Genomic DNA, 11,454 nt, shown 5'->3' with positions numbered 1-11,454 from the left:
TCCAGCTGTTGATTCCATGTATATGGTTATAAAAGAAGAGACGATTGCCTGACTTGAGATCTTTATTTACAAATAAAAGGATTGCTGAACAAATATATACACTATATACAAAAATAAATATTGCACGTCCATACAGGAGATCACAGACTAAGGGAAGGAGGTATTTCGTGCGGAAGAATCTTTGTAAATAAATAAACAGAAGCATTTTTTCAACAGGTAACGAGAACAAGAAGGGAGATTCTAGACTCTATTTGGCTTTGTGTCATGTTTGGCGCGACGGAGATTCTTGTGGCGTTCGGAGCGAGACCAATGGCGGGCCCTTCGCGCGAGGGCGAGGGGCGTGTGTGATGAGCAGGGGGAGGGAGGGGGGGGTTACAGGGAGGCCGAGGACGGCGACACGGGCGCTGCCGGAGGAGGAACTCGAGCCTTGGCCGAGTGCAGGAGCGCGTGGTTGCGGAGGTTGGTGAGCTTGCTGAAGCCCTTGCCGCAGACGGAGCACTTGTGCGGCCACTGGCCGTTGTGCACGAACATGTGCGAGCGGAGGTCGCCGGGCGTCGGGAAGGAGCGCGTGCACAGCGAGCACTTGTGCGGCTTCTCCTTGACGTGGGTCATCGTTGTGGATAGTTTAGTATAGTAGAGGTTGGGACGAGGGCCTGGAACATCTTGCCGCACACGCCGCACTGGTGGGGCTTCTCGCCGCGGGGCTGTGGATCCCGCCGGTGCGTGTTCAGGGACGAGCTCGTCGAGAAGCCCTTGCCCCTGCTTGCCGCACACGTCGCACACGTGCGGCTTCTCCCCCGTGTGCGTCCGGATGTGCCGCTTCAGCAGCGACGGCCGGTCGAACGCCTTGCCGCACTCCGAGCACGGCAGCATCGTCCGCTCGCGCCGCTTGGGCGCCGACAGCGGCGGGGACACGGCGCTGTTCTGCAGGCTGGACGAACTGCCGCTGGACAGCGCCGACGGCGACTGCGGCGCCAGGCTGAGCGGCAGGCGCGGCGACAGTCCGAACTGCGGCTGCGCCACGTGGAACACCGACGACGACGTCGGGGAAAAGGACGACGAGGTAGAGGAGGTGGACGAGGCGGGTGACGACGACGGCGACGGTGACGACAAGGAGGGCGAGGCGTCGTCCGAGTCCCGCGCCAGGGCGGCCGTGGCGGCGGCGACGGCGCGTGACGACGGCGGCGGCGACGTAAGCAGCGAGCGCGAGAGGTCGAGCGGCGCCTCCGCCATGATGGAGTCGATGGTGCGGCGGTAGAGCGACGAGCGGATCAGCGTCAGCGCAGGCAGCAGAAGCGAGTTCTCGCCGCTCATGTCCGGCAGCAGGAAGGCCAGCAGCTCGCCGCCCGCCTGGACCTCCTGCACCACCTCGAACACCACGTCGCCGCGAGGGCCCGCTCGCCGCCCCACGAGGTTGACCTCGTGGCTGTAGAAGGGCGCCACCTTCAGGAAGCGCACCCAGTTGCACGTCCTCCGCCCATCCTCGTCCACGGAATCGTATCCTCCGTAGCGCGACCTGACCTGCGGAGAGAGAGAGGGAACGCGTTAGGACCTTGTCAGCCGCGCCTTGGAAGGAGTGATACGTGATCAATGTGATTAACCTAAAGACATGACCTGGAGCCGGAAACTCACTCGTTTATGAGAGACAGAGAGAGAAGGAAAAAAGGGAGCGCGCAAAAAGCCGCCTCCTTCACACATCGTAACTTCCCGAAACGCGACCGTGCCCCGTGTAATTCACTCTCCCGAATCCATTAAGATGAAATGTTCATCTTTCAACATCCTTCACAGACAAAAAGGAAAAAAAAGAGAGAGAGAGAGAGAAAAAAAAAAACGTTAAAACCTTTTCGACCCTATTTGGCGCAACACTCCTCTCAGTTTCCCACCATTTCCAAAAAAGGTAAAAATTCTCAAGAAGACGAGAAAAAGAAGAAAAGAAATAAAAAAAGAGGAAGAAGAATAGATAAAACAGAGAAAGAGAGACGAAAAAGTATATCACAGGAGAAAGAGAACGAGAAAAGACGAAAGAAACTATAAGAAACAAGGAGGAAAAGGAAGCGAAAGGAAGGAAGGGAAGGAAGACCAAAAGGGAAAAGAAGGTCACCCCCACGGACCCCATAAACCCCTAGAACCCCCTAGAGACCCCCAAGGAACCCCAAGTGTGCCCGAGCGAACCCGTCGGGACCCGAAGGACGGCCCCGATGAGAGTGATTCGTGGCCCGAGACAAAGGAGGAATCGGCGACCCGTTCTGCTCAGCTTCCTCGCATCCGTTCGCCCGACTGCCCGACCGACCAACGAACCGTGGCCGCCCAACCAACCAACCAACCAACCGCCGGCCCACCCGCGCGCCCGCTCACCCGACCGACCAACAGACCAACCGTAACCGCGACAACACGACCCAACGCCAACGCGACTCGAGAACCTTGGACTTAATGAAGAATTCTAATTCCTCGCAGGCCCCATACGTCGCCTTTTTAAACCAAATTGATGACTGGTTAATTCCCCATCCCCCCCTGGCCCCCCTGGCCCCCCTGGCCCTCCTTGCCCCCCCCCCCACCCCCGGTCCGCCCCTCCAAGAGCTCCTTCATATGCATGGTCGCCCTCGCCATAAATACGCGTTCCTTTTTACCTCGTTGCAAACAAATCATTATCGGCGCGCTCGTTGCCAGCAATTGACCGCTTCTGTGTGGGGATTCGGGGGAGGGGGGAGGGGAGGGGAGGGAAGAGAGGTAAGGAGAGGAGGGGGAGAGGGAAAGGGAGAGGAGGGGAGGGGAGGGAAGGGAAAGAGAGCTGAGAGGAGGGAAGGAGAGGGACCGGGAGGGAGAGAAGTGGAGAGAAAAAGAGGCAGGGAAGATGAAGGAAGGGGAAGCGGGAGGAGAGGGGGAGGGAGCTGGGGGAAGGGACGGGGGGGAAAAGGGAGACTAATGAGTTAACAAGGGGGGGGGAGAAGAAAGAGGAGAAAAACGGGAGAGGGTAAAGGGGGGTAGGTGGGGGGGGGCAAGGAAGGAAGGCAAGTGAGAGGAAAGGAGGGCAAATCAACTAAAAACATTAGCAAAAAATCAAAAAAGCTTGAGCAACAAACATCGAATGCCATCCATTTGGATGTCTGAATAACCAAAGGACTTCCCTGGCGACATTAAGTAATGGAGGGGAGGGGGAGGAGGAGGAGAAAGAAGAGAAAAAGAAAGATAGAAGAAAATGAAAGACGAAGAAAGAAGAACGAGTTAGAACAAAAGAAAGAAGAGGACAGTATAAACAATGAAAGTAGAAAAATGGAGGGTAAGTAAGAAAAGAAGAAGACGGATAAAAAAAAGAAGAAAAAAAAAAAAAGGGCGAAAATAATAATACTACGAAAAGATAGCAGAGAAAGCATTCCCTTTCCTCCCCCTTTTATTCCCTTCCCTCCCTTCTTCCCTCCTCTATTTCCTCTTTCCCCCTCCTTCTTCTCCCCCTCCCCCAAAAGATTGCAATATTGTTGATATTTTGCAACAACCGCGAGTGTCGTGATGGCTCGCGCCCGGAGGTCTCCCCCGCGGCGCCCATCTCAGCTGTGATGACCCGAGCGCAAAAAAAGAGACACAGGCCACAAAAAGACAGAAAAAGAGGAAGAAAAAAGAATGAAGAAAAAAGGAAGATAAAGAGGAAGGCAAAAAAGGAGAAGGAAAAAATTAAGAAAAAGGGAAGATAAAGAGGAAGACAAAAAAGAGGAGAAAAGCATGAAGAAAAAATGATGAAGAGATGAAAAAAAAAGAAATAAAAAAGGGAACTATGAGGAAACAGCGATTGTCACGGCGGGGAAGAGTTCTATTATATGTTACTGATATGGTATAAATATTATCGCGAATTAGAGAGAAAGAGATAGAGAGAAAGATAGATAGATAGAAAGAGAGAGAGATGGACAGATAGATAGAGAGATAGAGAGAGAGAGAGAAAAAGGGAAAGAAATTGAAAGAGAGAGAGAGACCGAAACGTGTCAATGAGAGCACGAACGCACGAACGAACGCAGCGAAAACACGAGAGCGAAAAGGAAGCCGAAGGCGCGGTCGGGGGGAGGGATTCGCACGTCGGGGCCCTGGAGGCTGGCCGTGGGGGGAGGGGAAGGGGAGGGGGAGGGGAGGGTAGGGGAAGAGGGGTGGGGGGGACGCGCGCATGCATGACCCGCCGCGGCTGAAGCTCGCTCGCTCGCTGGTAATTGTTGACGATGCTCGGTCTCTGGTCGCTCGGTCTCGGCAGCTGCCCGACTTACTTCTTTTTTTTTTATTGGGGGAAGGAGGAAGAGGAGGAGGAGGGGGAGGGGGTAGAGGGGTAGTGGACTCTCTATCTCTTTCTCTCTCTCTCTCTCTCTCTCTCTCTCTCTCTCTTTCTTCTGAGTGGGGACGATTAAGTTAAGAAGGGGGAGTCTCAATCCGTGTTATGGGGGGTCGCGGGTCTTATGCACGGCTGTCTCCTTCCCAACACCCCCTCCCTCCCTCTCACCCCCCCCCCCTCCCCCATGACCTGCACACAAGCATCCCGCGTCCTTCTTGCTGCCCGAGTGAATAAGGAAGAGTATATTCTTAACGGCGTGCTTTCATCGCCTCGGGCACGTCGTAAGCTCGGTTACAACAGTAGCGAGCGTTTGCCCTCTTATTCTGAAGCCTTTTTTTTCTTTCTTTCTTTTTATGCCTCGCACGCACGCATATGCACATCCCACACGTATGTACACACACACACACACACAAGCATGTTCATAAGTACATACTCACACACACACTCGTGCATACACATGTGTCTGTGTGTGTGTGTATATATGTGTGTATGTGTACATGATTTAATTACTTAATAGAAGAAAAATCAACCACAGTATCCCTTTCAGTCCCCTTCCGTTGCCTTGTTCTCTTCCTCCTCTCCTCTTAACTCTATCCTTCCCCCCTCTCCCCTCCTTTTCCTTTTCCCCTCCCCATTCTTCCTCCTTTCTTTCTTCCTTCCTTCCTCCCATTCCTCTTCCTCCCCCCTATTCCCCCTCCTTTCCACCTCCCCAATCCCTCATTTTTCTTCCCTCCTTCTCTTCCCCTCTCCATCCCTCCACTACCCTCTTCCTCCCTCTCTTTTTCCTTCCTCTTTCCTTCTTCCTACACTCCTTCCTTTCCTTCCTCCTTCCTCCTCTTCCTCCCATTCCCCCCTTCCATTCTTCCCTCATCCCCTTCACTTCCCTCCCCCCTTCTTGTTCTCATCCCTTCCCTCTTTCCTCCCTTTCCCCTCTCTTCCCTCTTCCCCCATCCCCCCTCCCCTTCTCCTCTCCTTCCACCATTTTCTTCCTCTTTCCGCCTCTTCTCTTCTCTCTTCCCCCCTTTTCCTTTCCCCTTGTTCCTCTTCATTCTCTTCCTTTCCTTCCCTCTCCTCCCCTCCTTCTCTTCCCCCCTCTCCCCCCCTCTCCCGCCCTCCACTCCCCCTTACTCCTCATTCCCCTCCTCCTTCCCTCCTCCATCCCCCCTCCCTTTCTCTTCCTACCTCTCTGCCTCTGCTTGCCCTCTTCCTTCCCTCTTCCTTCCCTCTTTCTAGGGGCCTCCCACTCTCCTCCCCTTCCCTTTCTCTTCCCATTTTCCTCATTCTTCCCCATCCCCTTTTCTCTTCCCCACTCCCTCTTCCATCCCTCCCTACCTTTGTTTCTTCCTCTCCTCCTCCCCTCTCTTCCCCCCCTTCCCTTCCTCCCCCCTACTCTTCCTCCTTCCATCCCCTCTCTCTCTCCCTCACTTCTTCCCCCCCTTTTTCCTCCGCTCCTTCCCCCCCATTCCTTCTCTTCCCTCCCCCTCTCCTCCTCTCTTTCCTCCTTACCCTTCTCCCCTCCCCTCTTCCTCCTCCTCTTCCCTTTCCTTCCCCTTCCTCCTATTTCCCCCCTTCCCTCCTCCCTCCCCTGACCGGCCCTCTTCCTTAATACACAATCCTACTTCCTAACACGTCCTGTACTCTTTGTCACTACTCCAATACTCCCTATATAATACAAACCCTTACTACAATCCCCAACAATCAGACATCACATTAACCACTTGCAGTATCTGGAAGGACGGACCCCCGTCCCTCCCTTTTTCACACCCCCCCCTATTACGGTTCCGTTCCTTCCACCTCCCTCTTCTCCTTACACTCCCTTGTCTCTTATTGAAGACTGTAATTTCAACATCCTCCTCTCCGTTCAACATCTTTCCTGATCTCCCCCCTTGACATTAATCGTCAACCCCCTTTTTTACCTTCTATGCCACTGACCTCCTCATTTAGCAAAGTCTTCTTCAAAGGGAGAAAGATAAGCAAGCAGACTTCCGGAATTAAGATCGCGCCGGATGCGCAATTGGCCAGTGCAATTCGCGAGAGATTCGCAAGAGGTAATCATTCTCTCTCTCTCTCTCTCTCACTCACTCACTCACTCTCTCTCTTACTCTTACTCTCTCTCTCTCTCTCTCTCTCTCTCGATGAGTAAATACCAAATTCTCTTCATGGCAAACACAGCTGAACTTAATGTCACCAATTACTCAGTCAAAACAATCAATTAATGACGAATTAACAATAATGAGAAAGTATCTAGACGCTGCCCAACATCGCAACCAAAATATTTCGAAAACCGCAGTTTACTCAATACTAGATATAATCCACTACACTCGCTTGTAGAAGAGCATTAGACTAACCAATTTGGACATCAAATGACCATTCATAAGAGAACGAAAATCTGTTTCGCTTCGCACAGACCAGTGAGCTTCGAACAGACCACTTCGAAATAAGCTTCATCACTGGATTAATGTCGATAATCAGCTTAATCCAATCTCCAAGAACGCTGTAATACGGGAATATTCAGTCTTTATGGATAATTACACAGTAAGTTCACTGACGCACTCGGAATACCCAGGTTAGCCCTCGTGCCTTCTGTAATCATGACTTTCGGATCCTACTTGTCATCTCATTTTCCTTTGGAGGAGAAGAAAAAGAAGAAGAAAAAACCTTCACGCAACTTAAAACGCCTTGAAGTACTTCTGAATGTCCTCTTTTTTTCTATTTCTTAATGAAACTGGGATATACTTTAAAGAGAGGGTTTGGAATGTACTTTTCTAAATTCGAGAATGGTATCTCGTGCCTAATTAAAGGATGATTGATGCCGTGGGGAAGGGTTTGGTGGAATGCTAATACTAGATGTATGCGTAATAGGTATTTGGTACAAGGAGAGAATTCAGCTTCTGGACAATGCACTCGACGTTGCAATCTCGACTTCACGTCTACCTTAAACTCATCATAATAGATACACTCTGAACATCAAGACCCTTCTAACCGAAAGGTCTACTAACATAGATAATGAGAGCTAGAGACTCACTGCCCATACGGCTCCTAGAATCCCCAAATTGAAAGATCAATTCACACCTGAATAACGACTTACTGATCTAGAAATCCCTAGTAGAAAGGTCACCTCACGCTTCAATAGAAACTCACTGATCTAGAACTCGCTACGTGAAAGACCCACTAACGACGAGGCCTGGAGTGAAGTACTTACGTCCATGGGCGGGAGGTAGGGCAGGAGAGGCAGGTTATCTGCTCTGACGGTGCCGCTGAAGGGGAGGTAGCGAGTCTGCGCGGGCAGGCGTCGAGTAGCACACACTTTGATACAGTCCTCTGCGGGCACCAGGCGGTCGAGCGGCGGCAGCGGGCGTGCGGTCACCACCAGCGAGAATTCCGACGGCATGAGCACTCGCGTTTCCATCTTTGGATCTTCTGTACTGGTCGACTTCATCTTGCACAGATTCGGTCGTTCTCGCAAAGTTTCTAAGTCCACACGGCGAGGCGACTTGGCGCGCCTCCAAGTTCCCAGGCGAGCGCAAGAAGTCCCTCACACACACTATCTCTCGGACTCTCCAGCGGTCACAAAGTCGCTTCGGGACCGGACGCGTCCAGTACTGTTCACTGTGACCTTCAGCACCAGACTACCTGTTCACCTGTAATGTTCTCTAGCTTTATCCCCATACGGCCCACCTGCCATACCCGCTACCGATGCCCACCGCTCGGGCAAGAAGGGCGCGGGCACAATGGCCAAGCCTCGCGGGGAGACATTTTCTTCCCCCGAGTGACCGGGATGCTTACCTGCCTGCCTCCTCCGCGAGAGGGACGTAAAGTTCAGCACGGGCCCGTTAGGCGCGCACCCTTCTTTCACCCAAGTCAGCCGTTTGGGAAAGGCCCCGCCCTCGTTCTCTCTGATTCGCCAGGGGGAAAGGGCAGCGACCAATCATCTGGAAGAGGGCGGGGCGACGGGCGCGCGCGACTCACGTGTTGGCCCGTGCGTGGGGTGCCCGAGGCTGATTGGCTCGAGGCGACGCACGACCGCGCCACTCACTGATCAACATGTTTTTGATTGTATTGTGAGGCCGGAGAGAGATGATAGTGTGTCTCGATCTACTGGCGATGTACTTGCATTATTTGCCCTTAGCTCCGGGCCCACCGCGGCCCACTCACGACCCCCTCCCGGCCCATGCCCGCGCCCCACCCCGCTGGAGGAGGGCCTCGTTCGTGGCCGCACACAGCCCCCATCTACGAACCTAGCCCCCAGGACACCCAACCCCGAATCCCACTCCACGACCCCCCTGCTACGCTCCCGCTGCCCGTCGACCCCACCCTGGTGGAGGAGATGGGGAACCCACCGTGCGAACCCGACCACTCCTATCCCAACCCGACAGCGGCAGCTAACAGTGGGCTTTCTCCTGCTAGCCCTATACAATTAACAACTACCCCCCCCCCTGCATAGCCATAATTTTCCCGGGCTATTACCAACATGCCCGCACGAACTCACCACGGGGGCTAGGTTACAGAGAGAGAGAAATTCGTTTTTCTCTTTTCTTCCCTTCTCGTCGCTATTTTTTCTCCTTTTTCGTTTTTTTGATATTTGTTTTTTCTCTTTAATTCTTTTTTGATTTTTTGTTTTAATTTTTCTTTTTTTTTCTTCTCGCTCTTTTTCTCTTTTATTCTGACTTTTTTCTTGCTATTTTCCTCTCGCGTATTTTTCTGTTCTATCTCTTTATCTCCTCATTTTCTGTCTTTTTCCTCACCTTGTCTTATTCTTCTGTTTTTTCTTCTTCCTTTCCTCCGTTTTTATTGTTTATCCCCTCTGTTTCTTCTTCTTTCTCTCTTTTTCCCTTACCTTATTGCGCTCTCTCTTTTTGCCCTCTTTTCCTTTCTCATCTCTTTTCTCTTTATTCGCTCCCTCCCCCCTTTTTCTCTCGTTTTCTTTCCCTTCGTATTCTCCTCGCGCTTTCCTCTCATCTTCACTCTTTTTCTTCTTTATTCTCCCTCTCTTTGTTCTCCTTTACTCTCTTTTCATTCTTTATTCTCTCCCTATTTCTCCTCCTTTTCTCTCATTCTTTTAATTTCCTTTTCTCTTTTTCGCTTTTATCCTTCTCGCTCCTGTAAGTCCGCTCTTCCTTGTATGGCCTCGACTTTGCTTGTTATACAATAACGCTCAGTAGTTTAGCGAGAATGAGAAGAGAGAACAGAGAAGGAGAGAGAAGAGAGATAGAGAGAGTAGAGAGAAAGAGAGATAAGGATAGGGAGAAGAGATAAGTAAGAAAGCGGGAGGAGGAGAAGGAGAGAAGTGAGAGAGAGAATAGAAGAGAAAAGTGAGTGAATAAGAAAAGCGGGAGAGGAGAAGAAGGAGAAGAAGATAGAAAAGAAGAGAGAGAGAAGAGAGAAGAGAGAGAGAAGAGAGAGAAGAGAGAGAGAAAATGAAGAGAGAGAGTAAGAGAGCGACGGAGGGAGGGAGAGAGAGAGAGTGAAAGTAGTGAAGATAGAGAATAATAATTAGAAGAAGAGACCCGAGTAAGAAGAGACAAAGGGGGGGGGGTGGAAACATTTGAATATAGATAGATAGATAAAGAATGAAGAGAGGAGAGTAAAGAGAGTGAAGACAAGAGAGCGAAAGAATTCACGCTCCGGTAGTTTTATCATGGCTATTAATTTGCCATAAACGTTATAAGCGCGGCGCCATAGCACCCGCGGTGATGACTTCATGACTGCCTCTCCGCTTGGCCAATCCAGGCGGGGCTAATCCCTCGCTTCATCCTCTCCCCCCTCTATCTCCTCCTCCTCCTCCGCCTCCTCCTCCTCCTCCTTTCCAACATCCTTATTCCATGGTCCCCCTACTCATCCCCCTTTCTTCCTCCTTATTCTTGCTTCCCCAGCTCCTTATTCCTTGGTCCCCCTTCTCTTCCCTTTCTTTTCTTCCTTATTCTCCCTCCCCAACCTACTTCCCCTTCCTTCCCCACCTCCTTCTTCCATCACCTTCTTCCCCCTCCTTCCTCACCTCCTTATTCCCTCTCTTCCCCATCTTATTCCTCCACCGCTTCCCCCTCCCTCCTTCCACCCCTCCCTCCCCGTCCCGCCCCGCCCGCCCCCAAACCCCACCATCCATCGTTATTAATCTCCTTCAGGACGCAATCTGTCAAACGACCCGCACTCAACATCCGCAAACTACCTTCTGAAATCCATGTAAGAAAGGGAAAGGGAAAGGGAGAGGAGGATAGGGCTGGGCTGGGGGGTGGGGGGGGGAGGATGGTGGTTAATAGTAGTAGTAGTAGCGGTGGTGGTAGGAGCGGTCTCCGGGGGTCGTTCATGCATCAGCGAGGTCGTTAAAGTCATACAGGTCGTTAAGTGTGCCTCTCATTCATACTTGGCCGCGCACGACACACACTGGTGCCTCCCCCTTGTGTGCAGCGAGTGTGAAATCCCTTTCGCAGGACGCGACTCCACGACACAACGGCTGCGAAAGGACCTACACGGAGGTTGGGCACAGAAGAAGGCGCAGCAGAGAACAAACAGGGCAGGCGGGTCGCTAAATAGCACATGAAGAGGTGACAGAAGAAGACACAGCAGAGAACAAACAGGGCAGGCGGGTCGCTAAATAGCACATGAAGAGGTGACAGAAGAAGGCACAGCAGAGAACAAACAGCAGCGGTCGCTAAATACACATAAGTGGACAAAGTAGGCACACTGCAGAGAACAGCAGTCAGCGGCCGATAAATAACTATCTAAAAAGTATAGCGTTCGCCAGGAAAAGTCGGGTAGTTTGATATAAACATGAAACATACTCTTAGAGATTCCTAGAGGAACCAAACATGGAGCAGCACACGATAAACTGATCAGTCAAAACGACTAAAAAATATACATACGAGAACTCTCAAAGGAGATGCAAAAAGCGGCAGTTTAAATTATATAACATTATCACATAAGACTGAAAAGATTAAGACGCTGAACGCAATAGAAGTCACAGTTACAAGATGGACAAGTGAGAAACAACAGCAACAACAACAACAAAGCAACAACACTGGACAACAACAGCACATTAAACAGCAACAAAAGCATTGTTACACAGTTACAAGATGGACAAGTGAGAAAGAAAGTGATTTCTGGACAGAATAAACTTGGTCAAAATGAGAAACTTCACTTAATGACAACGA

General features: G+C 51.3%; 1 protein-coding gene across 1 annotated transcript; it reads right to left on the bottom strand.

Moving 5' to 3' along the window:
* Nucleotides 1-48: 48 nt before the first annotated feature.
* Nucleotides 49-7,960, bottom strand: LOC122246195 (uncharacterized). The gene is given in 4 exon segments (XM_043004565.2): nucleotides 49-648; nucleotides 651-767; nucleotides 769-1,521; nucleotides 7,509-7,960. Coding segments are annotated over 4 exon segments (1,383 nt in total). The 5' UTR covers nucleotides 7,746-7,960; the 3' UTR covers nucleotides 49-372.
* Between the last annotated feature and the right edge of the window lie 3,494 nt (nucleotides 7,961-11,454).

Source organism: Penaeus japonicus, unplaced genomic scaffold (assembly GCF_977035675.1).
Source record: "Penaeus japonicus unplaced genomic scaffold, GWHDUDI00000001_assembly GWHDUDI00000009, whole genome shotgun sequence".
NCBI lineage: Eukaryota > Metazoa > Arthropoda > Malacostraca > Decapoda > Penaeidae > Penaeus > Penaeus japonicus.
The sequence above is the reverse complement of the archived record's forward strand: the minus strand, read 5'-3'. Positions and strand labels throughout refer to the sequence as shown.